At 48.2% G+C, this 23,578-nt stretch overlaps 1 protein-coding gene across 1 annotated transcript in view; it reads left to right on the top strand.

Annotated features, from left to right (window-relative positions):
• MYPN (myopalladin) overlaps positions 1 to 23,578 on the top strand; it is a 2,267,856-nt gene that overhangs the window by 2,063,294 nt on the left and 180,984 nt on the right. Inside the window, exon 19 of the mRNA XM_086922400.1 lies at positions 7,838 to 7,971. Within this exon, the coding sequence (XP_086778526.1) occupies positions 7,838 to 7,971 (134 nt within the window). The remainder of the gene's footprint in view (positions 1 to 7,837; positions 7,972 to 23,578) is intronic.

Genomic DNA, 23,578 nt, shown 5'->3' on the forward strand with positions numbered 1-23,578 from the left:
TGGCAGACTTCCAAAGGCCAGATTGATCAAACAAAAGGCCCAAATACGGAAAAGTTTTCTTTATCCTATCTGCCCCTGAACCGCAGTTCATGCAGTAAGTTTTAGTGCAATTGATTTTTAAGTCCAATTTGGTCATAAAATGTGTAAAAGACATTACTATTTTTTGCATTGCCTGCGGAGTCCTAGCCATCAATACCGCATCGTCTGCATATAATAATGCGGGTATTGAACGATTGATGCCAGAGGCATGTCACTACATTCATGCAGTAACGTTCTTTCTAAGTCGTTGATATAGATGGTAAATAAAAAAGGGGCAAGGACACATCCTTGCCAGACACTTCTAGCTATCTTAAATGTCTTAGTACACTCCCCATTCTTGCCAAATCTAATAGAAGCCTTTGCCCCCTTGTAAAGATTCCTAAGGAATATAATAATATTTTCCTCAACCCCCAAACATTCCAAAATCAGCCATAACTTGCTGTGGGTGACACAATCAAAAGCGAATGACAAATCCACAAAAGTTAGAAACATCTGACTACCCTTAGCTTTAGTATACTTCTCTAAGAGAATATGCAAGTTAAGGCCCTGATCTACTGTGCCGAGGCCTTTCCTGAAACTGTATTGGAGGTCACTAATTATGGCATGCTCATCAGCCCATGTTTGTAGCCTATTTAAAATAACTCTACGCAGGATTTTAATGGTTGAGTCTAATAAAGATATAGGGTGATAGCATGCGCAACTAGTTCTATCGCCCTTTTTAAAAATAGGTATATAATAGACTCAAACCAAGTCGATATCAGACCATCTCAGCAAGTAGCATTAAACATTTGTGTGAGGAGTGGGGCCCATAAATCCATGTTATTCTTGTAGAGGTCAACCGGTACCCCATCAGGGCCCGGCGCCTTACCTCCCAAGCTAGCTTTAATGCCCAATATCACTTCCTCAATAGTGATATTCATATTTGTTTTATTATTGCAGGGCATGATCGCTTCCTCCTCTACAAATTCGCTAGGCATTTGCCCCTCCGGGGATGGTACACTATACAACGTTTCAAAAAACCTGACCCATTCGGTCTCAGCGATGGCTATCTCTATCCTCGCCTTAGAGTTAACATTAAGAAACGTGGCATTTACTGCCTTCCAGAAGGCCACCGAATCTCTGCTTTGAGAGGCCTCACACAGTGAGTCCCAAGCTTTATTTTTCAGGACATCCTTTCTCTTTTTTAAAGCTATCTTGTATACCTTACGTAGGTCTCTAATTAGGGTCCTATCCTTAATGGGTTCTCTTAAGGCATACTTGAGGTTGGAATAAGCCTTAGTACAGGCTGTGTCAAACCAGCTCATTGGTTTTTCCTTTGGGTTATTAACTTCTACCCACAAACTGGCCTTAATTTGTGAGGTAATTAGCATAAAGCTTTTAATTATTTTTACATTTTCAGCTGTCTCATTCAAACAAACGTTGAAGCTATTTTCACATTTCCTAATTAGATGGTGTAGGAATTCCTCTGGGACTACCTTTAACCATTTATGTGAATACCGATTTTGACTTTGTAAGGAGATGTTCCCCATATACTGCCCGTGTATGCGGGCACGCTCTTGATCAAAGTGAGGATTAAATACTTCAACACTTATAGGGAAATGGTCACTTAGGGAATTATCCAACGTTTGAAAATTTAGCACATTCTCTCCGTAGCCCGAGGATATCAGTATAAAATCAATTATTGAAAACACTCCTCTACCATTAAATGTGGGAGAGAATGGAATCTCGTGTTGACACATTCTGTTAGCAAAGCCCAAATCACATGAGAAAATAATATCATTTATTAGGTCCTCGCTATCAGTATGGTCAAAATGCAATAGGTCAGTTTTCATATCTAGCGTTAGACCACAAATCCCCTGTTCTCCTCTTTTACATAATTGACAGTTGGAATCGCCACCCCAAACAACTACTGTTTCTTTGGCTTTCCCACCTCGCAAAATATTAATATCTGTTTTTAAATTTTTCAAAATTAACTCGATGTTATCCAAAGGAACATTATTATAAAAATTCACGATAATCAAACACAACTTTTTGTTAATATGTATCCTAACCATATGGTAAAATCTATTATTCAGTGGAATATCTATTTTCTCACATTTAAAAAGGTTAGAAACATAAGTACAGAGCCCTCCTTTAGCTCTGCCATGTACAGAGCCTATAGCTGGTGTAAAAAAGGTTTTAAAGCCGCTCAAATGAAATGCTTCTGCAGCCCAGGTCTCCTGTAGACAGACTATATCGTATTCATTGATTAACTTTACCCATATATGATTGCTAATTTTGGGTCTTAAGCCTGCAACATTCCAAAACAATATAGACCAGTTACTCATTTTCAACTTATATTCCTCATTTGGTACAAACTCAGCACCCTTGACTGCTAACTGGGTGCATATATCTGGGTTATACAAACCAATATCTTCGTTTGGTAAATCACCTTGTATTCCAGGGTTCGGTGGCACAACACTTCCCCCGGAAACCACTGAAAAAGAGGTTGCTCTCCCTATATTATCATTAACCACTGGGATCTCATTATTTGAGTTCTCCATGCGGTCAATATTACCCTTCTCTTTACCCAGTCAGTCAACCCCTTCGAGCCCAGAAAACACTTCAAAACGATTAGCTGTTGGAATGTTGAACTGGTTTTCAGCCAGAGTCCTAGGCCCTCCTCGCCGTCTATCATGGGATATAATGCCCAACGGGACAGAGAAATTAGAAGGCTAAAAGTAACTTAAATCAAAAGTATAAATGTCACCTGTTCCTCTGTGGTTATGAAAATCACCTATACACTGAACTACCCTACTGTCCCTAAAATTGACGAGAATACAGTCCCCGTCCATGTCCTTCCTTCTGGGACCCAGCCAACTCACTCTACGCACGTTTAAAATTTCTCCATGTAGGTCTGGTCGTAGTGGTCTATTTTTATTTAACCAGAAGGTTACCTTACAACTACATAATGATACGAGTCCGTAGGAAGATCTATTCTCAAGGAACTGCTATTTTCTGTTCCAATTTGAGCTGTGTCCTTACCTAATGTTGTATTTTCATCCATCTTTTCCGCTTCCCCCGTTCCGTTTCCAACCCCCTTTCCATTTCCCTCTAATCGCCCCCCTCTCCCGTTGACCGTTGAACTACCCACTGAATTGCCTTGAACCATAACATTAGATGACTGTGCTGAAATATTAGGAGTTGTAATCAAACTCCCTCTTGGCCTACTTACAAGTTTGTCTGTGGCTACAGCTTCTGTTACACGTTGGTTTGTGCTAGAGTCCAGAAGTTTTTTCAATAGCACAGAGTTCGCTTGGGTTACTTGTTCAAGCATCCCCAGCTTCTCACTAATTCGTTTGGATCTCTCCATCAGTGGTAACATTAGTGATTTAACCAATTGTTCTATTTTCCCCAACAATCCCTCCGTGCTTTAACCCACAAACGTCCCAGGATCTACTGTTTTAACAGGGGGAACCTTTTGCGAATGAATAGTGATCGGGGATGATAACACATTAGTGGCTTCCACTATTGATTTTATCGGTGCACTTGTTGTTTTGTTACTTCGGTCTTCTTATGTGCCCCCTCTGCGTTTTCTCTTCACTATCGGTATTGAGATTTGGGTATTAACCTTAAGCAAAGATGTAGTCCTGGTAGAAATACACGATCCAGGAATATTCAATGTATTATCCGCGGAGGAATTATCCAATACAGCAAGAGTACTAATTTCCAGGATATCAAGCTGATCTGATAGCTCTTGTGAATGATGACTATTTCCATCTAGCTGAAAAATGTCGGGGTGCAAAGTAGGAACGATCACTTGATTTGGAGAGGGCGCCTGTGCTATTCCTCCCAACGATGATCGTCTCAGGCACATAGGTTCCAAGGACAGGCGGCGTTCAGTCAGAGCAATCTCGTGCTCTAAGACCGAAGTTGCTCTAGAGTCCAGAGTCCCAGTAACGCCCCTCCTGTCACTCCCTTCAATGCCTTTCTACCTCTCCCAGCTCTTGACACCATTGCTTTTCCTTATCACCGTGTGATCCCCTAACGAGGCAAACAAGCAATCAATAAATCAGCATAATAGCAGAAGAATTAAAAGTTTAGATAATTACAATGTTCCGGGGTGGCCCAGTCCAGTTTTTACCTGTCTCTGAAGGGCTCAGACGGGCCCGCCCTTGGCCCGGGCTTTGCCCGGCGCACACCCGCGCGCGTTCCGTGTAGCAGGAGCGGCGAGGCGCTTGTAGGCGCTGGAATCAGGCTCAGGTGCAGTCTCTCCTCACTCCCCCTGGGAGTTGTAGTCCCGGCGTCCAGGCTAACAGCAGCAGTCGGACAACGAAGCGGCTCCCGCGAAGTGGGAGCGGCGAGGCGCTTTGTAGGTGCTGGAATCAGGCTCAGGTGCGGGCTCTCCTCACGCCCCCTGGGAGATGTAGTCCCGGCGTCCAGGCAAACAGCAGCAGTCAGACAACGAAGCGGCTCCCCAGACATTAAACATAAAACAAAGCAATAATACACTGACATTAAACATAAAACAAAGCAATAATACACTGACATTAAATATAAAACGAAGCAATAATACACTGTAGAACATGTCCAGATAAAAACACAATGACCATAGACAAGGAAACATTCGCTGGTGAGCGATCTTTCATCCGAGAAATGTTAGGCTCCACACTGGTCACACGTACGCCGGATAAAGAGACACATTAACAAGTTTTGTGACCCCAAAGGACAGTATCTTCAAAGCTGCAAAAAGTACTGTTTCAAAAGAGGCAGTAAAGTTAAGGTGAAATAGCTGCCAACACCATTAATAAACGTGCAGTACCTTTGTGAGAAGTTAAGTAGCACGAAACAGTGTTGGGCACCCAACCGTCGAAGAAATCATGCCACTGCAGAGTCTTCATGTCAAAAAAACAAATAATGATCACTAGGCTGTGGCGGCTGGAAAACGCAGCAAAATACAAATAAAGATTGCAAAGCGACTTGAACTAAAAAAAATGATGACGACACGCATTGGTGACATTCGTCGGATGGCTCAAGGCGCATCCAAGGAGTAAATCGAGTGACATCACCTTAGAAGCTGCACGTCGTCACAGGAGATTCATCTGGTGCTATGCATGACTCCAGGCCTGAGAGAAGCTGCGTGCGCATTAACTGGCTTGTGCTGTCATGTACAGTGACGGTTTAACTGCCAAGGATCCATAAAAAAGTTGCAGGCAAAGGAAACAAAACTCACCAGAAAGTTAGACCAACAGCTGATGGGCATCTCCATACAGGAAACAGCCATTACATTGCATGCGTTACAACACATGCGATTACATGTTACATCACAGTACATTACAATGCAAGTCATTACATTGACTTGCTGAATGGGGAGTGCTAACATAAGGAATAATATCATTTACTATTCTAACACCTTCCCTACTGTTGGGCACACTGGAGTTGGAATAGTAAATTATACTATTCCCAAATCCAGCGCGCCCCCTACAGCAAGTCGATGTAGCGACTTGCGTTGTAATGTACTGCGATGTAACAACGCGGTCATTGTAACAACCGCGTTGTAATTGCATGCGTTGTAAACAAATGCAATGTAAAGTGTCCTATTCCTCCATGCTCTGGTACCAAGACCACTTTGAACACGTTGTCGTGCGCGATTAGCAGCATTCATGTGCGAAAATGTAAAAGGCAATAAAAAAACATGCCATGAAAGATTGTAGGCAGAGTCAAAACTATCAATGTCTGAGAAATGAACCCAGGGCTGACAGAGATGTTGAGCATGTATCATACCAGAATAAACACAAGCAAATCAACACACAGTGTTAAACTGCCTGACATATTTTCCAACACATGTAGAAACACCAAATGAAAGGCACAGGCAGTATTTTGTTGAGCTTGATGAAGCAACCAATTCTTGTTACTTTAAAGTCTGAAAGATGTGATGTTGGGGAGCACAGCACGCCTAGGCTGGGGCTGCCTAGTGTGAAGGACACTGGTGGGGTTGCGAGTCGTGATGCTTCAGTTTCAATTACTTCTTGTGGATCTTGTTTCTTTTGTGTCAACACTTACTCCTGGAAATGTTCTTGTGCTGTCTGCGTGGTCATTTGTGAACCACTTCCTCCTGGAACTGTACTGTGTGCTGTCTGCGACTGTCGTTTCTGTAGGTCCCTTCCACAGTGATGACTTCTAAGATATGTTATCTTTAACTTCCTTAAGGACACTTGTAGAGCATGAGTTAGTCTCCAGATCGTCGCCAAAATGTAATGAAGAAAGTACCATGGGTAGAGATGAGGTACAATAAGTAGCCGAGTAGTAACTTAGTAGATTATTTATTAATTCCACGTAACAGCTGGAAGTTGACATGTACATCAGTATCAGCAGCCCCACCAGGAGCAGCCTCCCTGCTGATAAGCACATCTTCAACTGTCAACACTCACACCAGGCACCTAAGCATTCCAAACATGTCCATCACACCAACATTTAACACAAAGCACTCACACTGGCTAAGCAGCTAGGAACCAGGTGCATAGGAACAGTATAAACACAACAGGATATCACACATTTGCAATGCATTAGGTCTCGCTTTAGTCAAAATGTAAGCTATTGGTATTGCAGATGCTAATGGTTTTTTTTTTCATTTCAAATTATGCCAGCAGTAGCATAATAAGCAAAGAAATTCCTTTCATCAAGGAAAGGGCACAGTACCACAGGTTGTTACTAGGTGTCCCTGAGACTCCTAGTAAAGAAATTCCTTTAATGAAAGTAAGGGTACAAATCCACAGGCTGTACCTAGGTCTCCCTAGAATTTCTTTTATAGGTGTCCCAGGAACACCTAGTAACAGCCTGTGGTACTGCGCCTTTTCCTTTGTGAAAGAAAATGATTTGCTTATTGTGCTACTGCTCGCATAATTTGAAACAGAAAAAAACAAGTAGCATCTGCAACGCCAATAGCTTACATTTAGATTAATGCGAGACCTATAGCATTGCAAATGCTTGTAGCTCCAGGGATTGATTTGCCGAGATACACCAAAGGAGATCCCCTAATGGCCAAGGGAAAGCAAACTGACTGGGGCAACCAGTAGAGCCGAGTGGATGATCAATTTTCATTTTATTCCACAGTGAGTGACATTTTTGCCATTTAGCAGGAGAAGGGGGTTCTGAAGCTTGAAATCAAGCCAGACTTGTACGGAGCATTTCAATTAACATGTTTGCGCAAAACACCAAATGAAGGAACCTTTTATCGAGTACAATGAAACTGGGTTAAAGTAATATCGTAAACCGGGAGATGTTCAGAAACCCAAAGAACAACCATCACTCTAAAAGTTCTCCCAGCATTTAGGTGACTGCCAGTAAAGAAATGTCCAGTGTACGCTCTCTGCCTGTTAAAGAAGAAGTAAAATGTACATTTTATGTAAGGCTCCGACATTTCTACTTTTGTTGAGAATTGCAAACAATAACAAGCGTTTGCAATGCAATAGGTCTTGCATTACTGAAAGTTTGACCTATTGGCGTGGTAAATAGTAATGCAACCCCAATAGCTCAAAGTTTCAGTAATGCGAGACCCATTGCATTGCAAATGCTTGTTAGTAGATATGGTGCTATTCTGCTCTCTCCTGTTGACACAACGCAGGGCAGCAACTTTACTTGTGGCGCTGCACTGCATCATTTCTTTGTAAATTTGGCCCCCAATGTATTTATTTCCTATACACTTTTGTATTTTTATTTTAGGACTCTGGACTGGAGATTTCCATTTCTTTTCTAAGGCTATATATTATGTGCTTGCTCTACAATAAAAAAAGGCCAAAAATATTATTTTGTTTTCTAGCATGCATCAAGATATGACCGGTTATGTGTGTCTTCTGATTCAGCCTACAAAAAAAGATGATGCTGGTTGGTACACATTATCTGCCAAAAATGAAGCTGGAATAGTCTCATGTACTGCTAGACTTGACATATATGGTAAGTGTTCTTAGTATATGATTGAAAGAGTATGGTTAATAGCTAATAACTGATATTACAAATGACAGTTCTTGCCTTGCATATTTTAATAGAAAGCTAAACAAGCATTGGAAATGCAACAGGTCTCGCATTAGGAAAGTTTGAGCTATTGGTCTTATAAATGACTTTTTTTTATTTATGTGTTGTTTTTTAAAATAGCTAAGTTAATAGCTTTGTCATTTACAATGCCAATAGTTATAATTTTTGCAAATGTGACACCTATAGCATTTGTAATGCAACATGTTTTGTATTTACGTAACTTAGATGTATTGATATTACAAATAACAATGGCTTTTAATTTTTTTTAAAATAATTAATACTTAAATAATTTATTTAATTTGTAATGTCAATAGCTTAAACTTTTATAAATAACTTTTGTGAAGATTATGTTCAGTGTTTTTTATTGCGACGAAAATCCAAGAACAGAAGTGAAATATTAACATCGTAATAAAGCTTGAAAGCTTGAAAACAGCTTGAAACATTGAAATAACATTTTTGAACCAGTGATGCTGTGGTGGTGCTGAGTGATGCTGTGGTTGCGCTGAGTGATGCTGTGGTGGTGCTGAGTGATGCTGTGGTGGTGCTGAGTGGGAGATGGGGAGAGGGAGAAAAAGGAGAGCAGGGAGAGGGTAAAGAGAGGGAGAGAGGATAGAGAGGGAGAGAGAGGAGAGAGAGAGGGGGAGAGAGGAGAGAGAGACGGAGATGGGGAGCGAGGCGGAGATGGGGAGAGAGGAGAGGGAAGAGAGGGAAAGGGAGAGAGGGAGAGGGAAGTGATGGAAAGGGAGAGGGAAAGGGAGAGAGGGTAGAGGGAGAGAGGGAGGGTAAGAAGAGAGGGGGAGGACTAGAGCGAAGGGCGGAGGGAAGAGAGAGGGGAGGGAGGGAGAGAGAGGAGAGCAAGCAGAGGGGGAGATGGGGATGGGGAGAAAAAGGAGAGCAGGGGGAAGGTAAAGAGAGGGAGAGAGGATAGAGAGGGGGAGAGAGGAGAGAGAGAAGGAGAGGGTGAGAGAGGAGAGGAAAGTGAGGGAAAGGGAGAGAGGTAGACGGAGAGAGGGAGAGTGAGAGAGTGAGGGGAGGGAGAAAGAGGGAGGACGAGAGGGAAGGAGGGAGAGGAGAGGGAGTGGAGTGAGAGAGGGAGAGAGAGAGAGGAGAGCAGGGAGAGGGATAGAGGAGGAGAGAGTGAGAACCATGTTATCGACTCCAGCATCATGAAATACCAGGAAGGCACGTTTGGTTTAGGAGCTTGATGCATAATAAAAAGAAAATCACAGACGCATTACTCCACTTTAAGGAGTAACACGCATAATGATTTGGTCTAGTAGTTTGTGAAATGTTGCTCTGTGTCACATATAGACACACACGCCTAGTAAATATTTGTTTTGATTCATCTCAATGTTCTGCTTTAAACAGTGAATGTAACTGACAATCTCACAAGATGTCTGTTGGACCTGGGCCTCTTGGCAGGGTCATCCCTAAACTTTTTGCCTTCCTCCAATACTCTCTCTGACCTGTTTTTGTTGGTTTAATGACTCTGGGCACTTTACCACTGCTGACCAGTGCTAAAGTGCATATGCTCTCCCTGTATAAAATGTAACTGTGTTTGGTATACCTGATTGGTTCATTGGATTTACTGTCAGTCCCCAGTAAAGTGCACCAGGAGTGCCAGGGCTTGTAAATGCCAATACTGCTAGTGGGCCTGCAGCGCTGGTTGTGCCACCCACAGAAGCAGCCTTAAAATGTGTCTAGGGTCTGCCATTGCAGAACCTGCGTGCAGTCTGGTACTGTCATGCTGGCTGGGCAAGTGCACACACTTGCCAGCCCCTAAACCTTCCCTTAACTTCATATTAGTCACCCCTATGGTAGGCCCTAGGGCAGGGTGCATTGTAAGTGTAAGGTAGGACAAGCCCTGGTGTGTGTGGCATGTCCCAATAGTGAATTACAGCCAAATTCGTTTTTCACTATTGTAAGGCTACCTGCTCCCCTTAGGCCAGGATGGGCTGCTGGAATTATTACACTCTATAATCCCAGCAGGCTCAGGGAACATGGTAGAAATTACTGTTTAGTATGCCTGAACTCAGAATAATAAAATACTTCTTTTAGTAAAGTTTATTTTGATATCCTGTGTTTGCAAATGCTACTTTTAGAAAGTTAGCATTTGCTTGCCTAACCATTTCAGCCCGCCTCTGCTGGTATGTGTATCTGACTGTCTGGGATGTGTGAGTGACAGGGCTGGGGATGACAGGTGGTGAATACAAGGATTACACCTTAGTGGGAGGTAGGAGTGGCCCTTGACTCTTAATCTGGCTGTGCTCTGCCACCACAATGCTGGCTCCGCCCCCCTGGGGAGCGACTGATGACTCAGCCTGCGCCTGGCCCAGGAAGGGCAAAGCCCCATCATCAAGGTACTCCTGGCTGCCCCTGTCCACACAATGCTGGCTCCACCTCCTGTGGAGCGTCTGATGTGCCTGCCCCTCACACTGAAAGCAGAAGCCAGATTACACCCATCAAGGACTCAGAGACTGAAAGGGGCTATGCAAAGGCCCCCCTGGCCTGTAAGAACAAAAGAAACTGTGTATAAAAGTAGGAGCCCTGCTCCTTGTAAATCAGAATCCTGTTTTACCACAAAGAACCTCTGCCCGAATAGAAGGAGAAGAAGACGCCGGAAGGACTGGCCTGCTGCTTGCCTTGCTGAAGAAGGAGAGGAGAAGACTTTTTGAAAGACTTTGCAGACTTGTGCTCTAAACATTCTCCAAGGGCTTGATTGAGCTTGCCCCCTGAACTGAACCCCAGGACCAGTGGGTTCTCCTGTGCTTTGGCTCGTCCCCTGCCTGAGGCCGAGTATTTCCTCCCGCCGGAGGTGAAATCTGCCCCCTCTCGCCCCCTCCTAGGGCCGTGGTACTCGGGAGCCAGCCTGCCCTCTTGCCCTTGAGAGCCTCGCTCCGACCGGAGTCGCTCTCTGCCCCAGGGCTAAGGCCGGCCGCTCCTCTACCCCTGCCTGTCTTAACGGAGCGCCTGAGCCTGATTTTGACCCCTCCCGCCGGAATCCCGAGGACGTGAGCCACCTGTAGCCTGGACGGCCGCCCGTGCATTGCCTTTGCACCCGGCCGCCCCGCTGTGCTCTGCCCCCAGGAGAGGCCGCGCTGCACTGAGAAGGGAGCCCCCTCGCTGTACCGTCGGTACTGAGGGCCCCCTGTGCTGCGTGTCACCCCCGGAGATCCTCCGCTGTCAGACGGGATCCCAAAGTGCTAACCGGACCGAGTCGCGCTGCCTGTGCCGACTCGGCCCAACCCCATCAAAGAAGAGGAAGTGTTCGTGAAGTGCTCCTCAAATCACCACCGGGCTCGGGCCCGCAACTTGTGTTTCCCCCGAGCCGAGCAGAGAAGCATTCCTGAAGACGACATCAGCCTTCCCTGTGCCTTGGCCCCAGAGGCTCCTCTCATCGCCTGCTTGCTGCTCCACAGCTCAGCCCCCACCTCTGGAAAAGGCCCAGGGTTTTTCGAGGCTCTCTGTTGTCTCCATTCAAAGCCTACCGCGAGATGCGTGAGAGTTGGTAGGGGCCGAGTCAGTTTCACCCTTGAAGGCAGGAGAGGCGCTGCAAGGCACGCCGAAGGCCGGGGAGAGACCCAAAGCCCCAGAACAGAGAGAGGCTTTCTTTTGAAAGGCAAGAACACGGAGAGAACTGTGGAATTTGAGACACCAAGTGAGACACCAAGGGAGATAAAACGTAACAGAGCTAATGTTGGAACATTGAAGTTCAGAAATCCGCAGTAAAAGCAAATTACCAAAGAACTTCCCCTTTTTGAACTGAAACTAAGAATCTTTGCCTATTTACAACCTGTGGTGCACCAGAAACGTTATTTGGTCTTGTGATAAGTCTGACCTAAGAGATATATATATTTTACATAAAGAAGCGTATTTTTATATACTCACAGCCTGGTGTCCATTTGTGGGGGGATTAGTGTATTTACTGTGTGTGTGATTACAAATGCTTAACTAAACAACGCCTGGAGAATAGCCTTGTCTGCTCACGCCACGCACCTAGAGGGTGAGTAAGGGTCATTCTAAAGGGGTCATCCTTCGCCCTGACTTAGAGGAGAGGGTCCCTGCTTGTCACAAGTGCATACTTGCGCCAACCAGAGACCCCCAATTCTAACATTGGACGCAGCGGTGAGGATTTGCGAATTTGCATTTGTGATTGACATACAGTGAATTGCTGATCACCACATAGTGAGAGCAGACCTATAACGCAGCCACAGATTTCCATTTTGTTTAATTTTGCTGGGAGATCTCCATGTGTTTTTGAAGACGTCATGCCTGGTTCAGTGAGGATGGAAAAGGCAGCAACCAGATGCCTGTCGCCAGAGGAGTTGGCAGACAGGGCAGCAACCAGGGCACATGAAATGGAGATGGCGAGATTAAAAGGACAATTGGAAATGGAGAAGCAGAAATTGGCAATGGAAGCGCAAGAACGCCAAAGAGCTCACTACTTGAGGATGAGAGAACTTGATTTGGAGCTTGAAGCCAGGAGGGCGTCAGCCCAACATCCAGAGATGTGTGTAGCTCGCAGATGGAGCTTTGCTGAGTTGGAGGTGGAGTCCAGCTCAGCTGGTGGCAGCAACATTCAGGTACCTAGTGCTGACAGCATAGCGCGCGCACCTAGAGATATGGCACCTGACTTGGAGGGGGTTAACTTACACCAGGAGGTTCAAGGGCATGAGGTAGCTCCAGTAGTGCGCAGCGTCCCTGAAGGGAATAGGGTGGCTGGCGTAGGAGTTCATGGTCCTAGTGGTGGGAGGGATTCCCCCATGGTTGAGGTCCTGGTGGGTGAGTGTAAGGACCGCCCAGAAGAGTGTGGGTTGTGTGACAGAGACAGTCTTGTGTCTGGCCAGTCTCAGGAGAATGGTGTGGAGTATGTGTGTGAGGCGCTGAATGGAGAGGTGAAGGATAGTTTGGTTAACCCTGCTAGGGGGCTGTGTGATCCAATTCTGGGAGAGCATACTTTAAGTCCCAGTTTTCCAGAGCTATGCCAACACCTGTTTGAGAGTGAGTTCTCTGACCCCAGGGAGCTCACATTGGAGGCAGACCTTGTGGTGGATTCCAGAGGGTCTGGAGAGGCATTGGGGTGTGATCCTGTGAGGAATGGCTCAGGTATCTTCCAGCCCAGAGTGGTGGAAGTGGCGCAGAGTAGCCCAGCTAGGTCCTGTAGTAGTGAGAGGGATGTAGGGCCTCACGTCCTGTCCTTGAGGGGAAGGAGTGAGAATGGGTTTTGTCCCGGTAGTGCCCAACCTCAGTCTCAGAGCCTGGATAGTTCTTTAAGGGAACACCAGGTGGGGAGCCTAGGCTGTCCGGAGGAGTCACCCTCTGTGGGGGATCCCCCAGTGGCTAGAGAACGTGGAGGCTCTGTAAACAGAGGTCCAGTAGTTCTGGTATCTGGCAGTACCGCTCCAGTTGGGAGGGTGCAGAAGTCCAGAAAGAGGGGCGAGAGGGGGAAAGAGTCCCCAGTGGAAGAACCAGTGGGTCAGGGGCCAGCCAGCAGGGCTGCGTCCCTAGTGAATGACCATGGGGACACCACTTCTGTCCTGGGGGATCTTCCCGCACTGTCAGAGGGACAGAGGCTGGGAGATCTGCGCCAGGCAGACTGTCGCACGGCACATGAGCTATGTGCCACCCTCAGGGGGGGCATGCGTGCTTCCCGGGAAGTCCTGGTGCGCCAGGCAAGTGTTCAACTGCAGGGTTGGGTCCCTGAGTTGGAGAGCCAGGTTCAGGTGTTGTCTGACCTGGAGGGTGGGACCACTGTAATCAGTGTCCTGACCCATGTCACTTCTAAGGGTACCACTCCAGTGGGGAGTGGGCAGTACTCTGGAAGGGGGTGCAGAGGGAGAGAGTCCTTGCCTCTGACCCCGGTGCAGTTTGAAGGTTTAGACCCTAGGATAGAGGGCCAGGTGCAGGGTGTCCCCCCTGACCTGGTGCCCCAGTTGCAGGATAGCACCCCTGAACTGGTGGGCGAATTGTGCAGGTCACCTGCCTCAGGTGCCCTGACAATTGTGGAAGGGGGTACCACTCCAGGTGGGAGGGTACAGAGCCCCAAGGAGGAGGACCGGGTGTGGGAGAGCCCACCCCAGTTTTTTGTCCAGTCGCCAGGTACAGGCCTGGAGCTGGTGGGTCAGTGCCAGGATGACATACCTGACCTAACAGGAGGGAGAGTGGACAAAGGGTGCCAAGCACCTAAGGCTACTGCCCCCCGCTCTCTGAGGCCACAGAGGTTTGAGAGCCCTGAGAGGCATGAGGCCTGGGTCTCAGCCCTGACTACTGTCAGTGGCCACTGTGATTTAATGATTGTCTGTTGGGACACACCTGTGAGCAAGTTAAGGTTAGAGGCTGCACAGGTGGTGTCCACAGAGGAAGAAAAGGGTGCCCCATGGATTAGCTGGGTGAACCCTGAGAGTATGGACAGAGGATTTGAAATAGGTTCAGATTGGCGTAGAACTGGAATGTGCCCCTGCTGTTGCGGGCCAGGTCCAGGTTCTATCGCCCAAAGCAGGGAAGCCCATCACAGTGGTGATTGGTCTACCCTGCGTTTTGGCTGGAAGGGGGTTGTGTTGGACCTGGGCCTCTTGGCAGGGTCATCCCTAAACTTTTTGCCTTCCTCCAATACTCTCTCTGACCTGTTTTTGTTGGTTTAATGACTCTGGGCACTTTACCACTGCTGACCAGTGCTAAAGTGCATATGCTCTCCCTGTATAAAATGTAACTGTGTTTGGTATACCTGATTGGTTCATTGGATTTACTGTCAGTCCCCAGTAAAGTGCACCAGGAGTGCCAGGGCTTGTAAATGCCAATACTGCTAGTGGGCCTGCAGCGCTGGTTGTGCCACCCACAGAAGCAGCCTTAAAATGTGTCTAGGGTCTGCCATTGCAGAACCTGCGTGCAGTCTGGTACTGTCATGCTGGCTGGGCAAGTGCACACACTTGCCAGCCCCTAAACCTTCCCTTAACTTCATATTAGTCACCCCTATGGTAGGCCCTAGGGCAGGGTGCATTGTAAGTGTAAGGTAGGACAAGCCCTGGTGTGTGTGGCATGTCCCAATAGTGAATTACAGCCAAATTCGTTTTTCACTATTGTAAGGCTACCTGCTCCCCTTAGGCCAGGATGGGCTGCTGGAATTATTACACTCTATAATCCCAGCAGGCTCAGGGAACATGGTAGAAATTACTGTTTAGTATGCCTGAACTCAGAATAATAAAATACTTCTTTTAGTAAAGTTTATTTTGATATCCTGTGTTTGCAAATGCTACTTTTAGAAAGTTAGCATTTGCTTGCCTAACCATTTCAGCCCGCCTCTGCTGGTATGTGTATCTGACTGTCTGGGATGTGTGAGTGACAGGGCTGGGGATGACAGGTGGTGAATACAAGGATTACACCTTAGTGGGAGGTAGGAGTGGCCCTTGACTCTTAATCTGGCTGTGCTCTGCCACCACAATGCTGGCTCCGCCCCCCTGGGGAGCGACTGATGACTCAGCCTGCGCCTGGCCCAGGAAGGGCAAAGCCCCATCATCAAGGTACTCCTGGCTGCCCCTGTCCACACAATGCTGGCTCCACCTCCTGTGGAGCGTCTGATGTGCCTGCCCCTCACACTGAAAGCAGAAGCCAGATTACACCCATCAAGGACTCAGAGACTGAAAGGGGCTATGCAAAGGCCCCCCTGGCCTGTAAGAACAAAAGAAACTGTGTATAAAAGTAGGAGCCCTGCTCCTTGTAAATCAGAATCCTGTTTTACCACAAAGAACCTCTGCCCGAATAGAAGGAGAAGAAGACGCCGGAAGGACTGGCCTGCTGCTTGCCTTGCTGAAGAAGGAGAGGAGAAGACTTTTTGAAAGACTTTGCAGACTTGTGCTCTAAACATTCTCCAAGGGCTTGATTGAGCTTGCCCCCTGAACTGAACCCCAGGACCAGTGGGTTCTCCTGTGCTTTGGCTCGTCCCCTGCCTGAGGCCGAGTATTTCCTCCCGCCGGAGGTGAAATCTGCCCCCTCTCGCCCCCTCCTAGGGCCGTGGTACTCGGGAGCCAGCCTGCCCTCTTGCCCTTGAGAGCCTCGCTCCGACCGGAGTCGCTCTCTGCCCCAGGGCTAAGGCCGGCCGCTCCTCTACCCCTGCCTGTCTTAACGGAGCGCCTGAGCCTGATTTTGACCCCTCCCGCCGGAATCCCGAGGACGTGAGCCACCTGTAGCCTGGACGGCCGCCCGTGCATTGCCTTTGCACCCGGCCGCCCCGCTGTGCTCTGCCCCCAGGAGAGGCCGCGCTGCACTGAGAAGGGAGCCCCCTCGCTGTACCGTCGGTACTGAGGGCCCCCTGTGCTGCGTGTCACCCCCGGAGATCCTCCGCTGTCAGACGGGATCCCAAAGTGCTAACCGGACCGAGTCGCGCTGCCTGTGCCGACTCGGCCCAACCCCATCAAAGAAGAGGAAGTGTTCGTGAAGTGCTCCTCAAATCACCACCGGGCTCGGGCCCGCAACTTGTGTTTCCCCCGAGCCGAGCAGAGAAGCATTCCTGAAGACGACATCAGCCTTCCCTGTGCCTTGGCCCCAGAGGCTCCTCTCATCGCCTGCTTGCTGCTCCACAGCTCAGCCCCCACCTCTGGAAAAGGCCCAGGGTTTTTCGAGGCTCTCTGTTGTCTCCATTCAAAGCCTACCGCGAGATGCGTGAGAGTTGGTAGGGGCCGAGTCAGTTTCACCCTTGAAGGCAGGAGAGGCGCTGCAAGGCACGCCGAAGGCCGGGGAGAGACCCAAAGCCCCAGAACAGAGAGAGGCTTTCTTTTGAAAGGCAAGAACACGGAGAGAACTGTGGAATTTGAGACACCAAGTGAGACACCAAGGGAGATAAAACGTAACAGAGCTAATGTTGGAACATTGAAGTTCAGAAATCCGCAGTAAAAGCAAATTACCAAAGAACTTCCCCTTTTTGAACTGAAACTAAGAATCTTTGCCTATTTACAACCTGTGGTGCACCAGAAACGTTATTTGGTCTTGTGATAAGTCTGACCTAAGAGATATATATATTTTACATAAAGAAGCGTATTTTTATATACTCACAGCCTGGTGTCCATTTGTGGGGGGATTAGTGTATTTACTGTGTGTGTGATTACAAATGCTTAACTAAACAACGCCTGGAGAATAGCCTTGTCTGCTCACGCCACGCACCTAGAGGGTGAGTAAGGGTCATTCTAAAGGGGTCATCCTTCGCCCTGACTTAGAGGAGAGGGTCCCTGCTTGTCACAAGTGCATACTTGCGCCAACCAGAGACCCCCAATTCTAACAATGTCCTCTGCAAAATGAGTATGAGATACTGCATACATTTAAGACCACGTGTGTCCCACAAAGGCCGCTTGCCTTGCCACATCGATTTTTTTTTATTGTTCTTTTTATAAAAGACAAATTAATACAAAAAATAGCACATTACAGACAAGTTAAAAGAAAAGGAGACACGGCCTGGCGGCCGTGAAACTGAAAGCACGGCCTGCTGGCCGTGAAAGCCTTTGATGCAGCAGGGGGCGGAGCGGGAAGAGCTGCTGGTGGCACCAAGCTGGGCAACAGAAAAGGAGACACGGCCTGGCGGCCGTGAAACTGAAAGCACGGCCGGCCGGCCGGCCGTGAAAGCTGAAGAGAGAAAGAAGGAGCCATTGCTTGTGTGAATTATGTGGTGGTTTGGAGCAGTGGTACTGTCACGATCGAGTAGTGGGAGAAAGCTATGGCTAGTGAGGATGTTCTGCCTGAAATAATGTTCTTGGTAAAAAAAAGGTAGTAGGAGAGAGAGTTCTGTAGCTTTATTTTTATTTTTTTATTATGATAAACACAACCAAGAATCAAAGAGGTGGTCTGGTCCACAATGTCAATACCTGATCTGTGTCAGAAAACGGCAAAAGTGCCAGTGGCACCGTATCTGTGAATAAAACGGAAAAATAATTGGCACAGTCAAATGCCGAGTTTTTCCCAACACTACTCTGTAGAAATATCCCGAATCCTATAAACTCACTGGTCTTCGGTGAAGGCAACGCCTTACTACCCAAGCAGTGCTTTGTCTGAACAAAACAAAACAAAAGGCCTTTTTCAGTACTGGGTAATAAAAAGAGCGTGACTGCCGTGGGTTGCTAACTGAAGGGGAGCAAACAAACACTTATCGCTACTCACTGATTACTCAAGAACAATGCATGAACGTGGGAAACAAGCCAGCATTACAAAAACTATTAAATAGTGCCACCCGAACTCCCAAGTCCTCCCGTGACGTAGTAGGTAACAGACGCTAGATGCTACCTGCATTGCGTCATCCCGCCTGTATAGACAGGGACAGACTACTACAGACGTGCCAACTACAAAAACTCGATGGTGTTAAGGAAAGGGAAACCCATTCTGCATCTGGTTTGATGAAACAATGATTTGAGTCAAGGGAGCACTAAAAGAACAAGCTTGTGATTTATGTCAAAACAAGAGGCCAAGACGGTCAAAATGTCAAATAGCAAATTAATAAGGCTCATTGTGCGTAAAAATATGCCAAATGAACAAAAGGTAACCTAATCAGGTCAGAGTGGCAAGTCCGGGCGTTCCTATGCATCTTACGGCCTGAAAAACTCTGTTTAATTGCGTGGCAGAATGACAATGGTAACAGTGAACTGCGTCTTAAGTTAAAGAAGTAAGCATTGCGGTTGTTATATACAGTACAAAAATGTATCCGTGAACAAATGATTGAGGTAGATATAAATACATTTAAGTAAATTGTAAAGACATACTGACAAGCGGCAGCACCGGTAAAGTGTACTTTGGTTTAGATGGTAGTTGGATAAAGCATATCAATACATCAATGGTCATGCTTAAAACATTCCTTGTACAAAATGGCAATTAATGAAAAAAAGATAAGGAGACATGGCCTGGCGCCTGTGAAACTGAAAGCACGGCCGGCCGGCTGTGAAAGCCTTTGATGCAGCAGGGAGTGGAGCGGGAAGAGCTGCTGGTGGCACCAAGCTGGGCAACAGATGGCTGGCGATTTGATGCTGTGCACGCGCATTTTAACTCATTGCGCTTGCGCATTGAGCTAAAAGCGCACATGCACTGCATCAAATCGCCAGTCTAGTTAAACTCTGTTTAAGCCCCTATAGTCTTGCAAGCTCAATGCGCATACGCATTGACAGGCGAGACCTAAAAATGTTCATACATTTTCTGACACTTTTTAACCTCCAGCACCCTAGGTTTAATGTCGTACTACACAAAACAAACTCTAGCAAAGCCAACATGTCAAGCATTTGAAAAGCCACCTGCTCTCATTTGTTGTGAGTGAAATAGTTTATGTGTGTGTGTGTGTGAGTGTAAGAATGCACATTTGTGTGATTTTGTGACTCAGCATGTATGTGTGTGCGCGTGTGCGTGTGTGTGTGTGGTGCATGAGTCTCTCTGTTTGTGCTTGACGCTTCGGTATTGTGAGACTTTCTAATTGGTCCGATCTCTTTGCATCTGTGATACTGTGTCTATGTACAAGGTGTATTTATAAGTGTGACATTTTCCATCTATTGTGAGACTCACAGGACTCAGGTCGCACAGTAATCTACTTATGAGTTTGTGGACATTCAATAATCCCTCTTTGGTGCACAACCGCCTGAAATATACTCTAGCAAAAGTCTGGAGGTACTCTCCTTTCAAGGGTTCGAATGGGGGCAGAACACCACCAAACCTATGGATGTAGGGCAAAAAGTTTATTAATTGGGGAAAATGTTTACTCAAGAAGAAAAAATAAGCACCCTGTGAACAACTCTTTTGGGGGGAATATCAGGTATCACATTATATTCTTAGTCATATGCCTGGAAAACTGGCTCAGCTTTCCAGGCATACAACTGGCAATATTTTTGAAGTCCCATATGTCATACATTTACGCAGTTGCGCAGGAATATGTGTATGGGTGTTTTCTTTTCTTTTCACTAAATGATGGGTCAATGCACATGATCGGAGGAGCGTGAGTTCCACAGGACAGTAGCCCTTAGAAAGAAAAGTAAAACTGTCACCGGGCAAAATTCAAAGTCAAAGCCATAAATATTGGTAACAAATAAGAATAATTACAGAAGGCAAAAATTAGAAAGTCTGATTGAAATCAGCTCCAATAATGTATCAAAATAAAGTCAATTGTGAGAGATCATAATAAAAGCAAAGGACTAGCAAAAATCTACTCAGTTTGTAAGTCAATGGAAAATCTAAACATAAATCAGCAAATGGACCAACATGATGTAAGCAAAAGTCTAATATAAATCAGTATTTAACATGAAGACTGCTCAGTTCGGAAAGATTAAAAAATGTAAGTATTATGTCAGACAGCCACGGCCCGTATATGGCGTCCACCGGGCGGTGATGTGGGGCGGGGGAGGGGCATAGTGCCCACTCACCGCCAGCGCTCGCTCCGCACTGCGCATATATACCAAGGAAACTCATGAGACATATTTGTGGGAAAGCAGTGATGCAGGTTTATTTCGTACAACAGGTAGCTGATAAGGTGGGTCATCTTACAGGCGATCCAATGCGGCAGCCCCTCGCTGACCCGCATGCCTAAGGAGCCATCTTGCACGGCGAGGCGATGCTCTGACGGTGCAGTAAATTATCACATTATTTCGTTACACTCCCGCCCCCCCTGTCAGGGCGGAGCGATGAGGCACACCCCCGGTCGGTTCAGGCCCCCCGACCGCCCGAAGGACTAACGGGGCGCCGACGCTGTTTCCTGGAACACCCTCGGCTCCAGGTTATTGGCTCAGGCACCCTTACTGTGCCAGGCAGAGGTATTTAGACTGTATCCTTCTGCCGCAGAGGTACCCCTACTGTCCATCTGCTTCCAGATCGCCCTGTGACTCCGCCTGCAACACAAAACATGACCATTAAAAGATTCACAACTTTCGCCCGCCGCTCTGCAGCTGGGTCAGGGTTCAGGGTGGGAACAGCGCGGAACAGCCCAAGGAACCAACACGGGAAGGAGAGGCCGAGCAAAGTTGTTGGGCCTGCTATATACCCCCGGGAACGCCCCCATCCCCAGGAGAGCCCTCCCTATTGGCCGTTGGCGAGGAGGGCGGCTCAGGGGGGGTTGGCGCGCTGCCGGCTCCGCTCGCCCGTCGTGTGGGACTAAGGCGCTGTCCCGCTCATGCTCCCCTCCGTGTCGCGCGGCCAGTGGCATAGTGCCCACACCGCCAGCGCTCGCTCCACACTGCGCACGTTAACACTTATATACCAAGGAAACTCATGAGACATATTTGTGGGAAAGCAGTGATGCAGGTTTATTTCGTACAACAGGTAGCTGATAAGGTGGGTCATCTTACAGGCGATCCAATGCGGCAGCCCCTCGCTGACCCGCATGCCTAAGGAGCCATCTTGCACGGCGAGGCGATGCTCTGACGGTGCAGTAAATTATCACAATATTTCGTTACACTCCCGCCCCCCCTGTCAGGGCGGAGCGATGAGGCACACCCCCGGTCGGTTCAGGCCCCCCGACCGCCCGAAGGACTAATGGGGCGCCGACGCTGTTTCCTGGAACCCCCTCGGCTCCAGGTTCTTGGCTCAGGCACCCTTACTGTGCCAGGCAGAGGTATTTAGACTGTATCCTTCTGCCGCAGAGGTACCCCTACTGTCCTCTGCTTCCAGATCACCCTGTACTCCGCCACAGCTCTGGAGGAGGCCCACGTCGATGACAGAGCCCGCCCCCCAGACTGCACGGGTTTACAGAGCACAGCACATTACCCAGCGCTGCTGTACAATCGTAAACAACCCGTGGCCAGGATCCCACAATTAATGCGTAAGCGATGAACAGGAATGGCTCGTGAGGTGGTGCATCCCCGGCGAGGGAACTGGGCAGAGTCCAAGACAGTGGCATACTGGAGTGTAGAACATCCGGAAGGATCCAGTAATGGTCAGAGGTGATTACTGGCACGTGGCTCCTTTCTGAGGACGTACAGTTCCGGGAGGCATAGTGTAGTACAGATGTTCAATGATATGTTAAACACGAGCGCACAGGACGGTAAATAACCCGTGTAGATAAATTACCTAATGAATATCTAACAGAACATTACATACAGTAGATGCAGCTAGGTAACAGGCTGATGCAAATTGCTCAGCTGTGGTGTAGAATGTGCAAGACAGGTGTAGCACAGGCTGAGACGGGGCCAGCACATGACATTTAAATGAAAAGACGCCATTTGTTCTCACGAGAAAAGGCATATTTAAAACCCTTTCCAGCGAATTCCCAGAACTGTCGGATGGCGGGCGCGAGACCGGAAGTGGATTACACAGAAGGCCGCTGGAGCCCCGCGACTCCGGCTGTGTATCCCGATGGGGAAGGGGGGGGCTAGTTTGTATGAAACGTTGAGGATGGTCCTCGGCGGGGGTGGGGGGAAGTGAGTTAAAAGTTGGATTCATGGGCCTGCCCGTGAATGGCATCAGCGTGCTTGCTCCCCCCTCCGTGTTAATTCCCAGAACTGTTGGATGGCGGGCGCGAGCCCGGAAGTGGATTACACGGAAGGCCGTTGGATCCCAGCGACTCCGGCTGTGTTTCCGATGGGGAAGGGGGGGCTAGTTTGTATGAAACGTTGGGCATGGCCCTCTGGCGGGGGTGGGGGGAAGTGAGTTAAAAAATTGGATTCATGGGCCTGCCCGTGAATGGCATCAGCGTACTTGCTCCCCCCTCTGTGTTAGCACGGTGTTTGTCCCTTATAAGCATTGTTTAACCATGCCCATTAACCATGCCCATTACACGAGTATGCATGCAAAGAAATGTGCTCAATTTTGCTAGCCGGTACACAGTTCCTGATCGTGCAAGGGGTCGCATGCCTGACCCTAAGCTCGAGGAGCCCGCGAGTCTCCTCTTCGCCGCGTGGCTGGTCGGATCCCGAGCATTAAGCCGCGGGCCTCTAATATAACTCTGCTTCATAACGTGCATTCGTTCGTTCAGCCAATCTTTCAAATTGTCATTTTGTGCATCTGAGTTTCCCCTGACCGTAGAAAGCGTGACCCCCGGAAGGATCCCCGTCACCCCCAAAGAAGCCCGGTCCTGACCCCTGCCACACCCGGGGAGCACCCCGAACCGCACCCCCCACCCCGAGCACAGACAAAACAGAGCCACCCCTCGTCCCCGAACCGCCCACGCAGCCACACAGCCCGGGCCCCGGGTCCACAATACCACCCCGCCCACAAGCCCGAACGCCCGCAGCGACATCCCACGACGGCGGCAGACCAGGGAGCCACCCGCAGGGCCCCCGCGCGCACATGGGCCCGACCGGCTCCACTCCAAACCCCCAGATAGATCCCGGAGTCCAAAATAGAGCCAGCCAATCCCACGCACACACAGGAGCCCCGCAAATCACCCCCATCCGCCGCCATCACGGGACACCACCGCCAACACTCAAGGCCATGAACCAAGAATCGCCACTAACCCAAAGCCCGAGCCACGCGGCCGCGCAAACAGCCGGAAACACAAAACAGCTCCGCCCCATCCGCCCCCGGAACGGAAAACACAACTCAAAGCACCCCCCCGATGCAGCAAAGGCCAGGGCCAGGCCCCTCC

This window comes from Lissotriton vulgaris, chromosome 5 (genome assembly GCF_964263255.1).
Source record: "Lissotriton vulgaris chromosome 5, aLisVul1.2, whole genome shotgun sequence".
Taxonomy (NCBI): Eukaryota; Metazoa; Chordata; class Amphibia; order Caudata; family Salamandridae; genus Lissotriton; species Lissotriton vulgaris.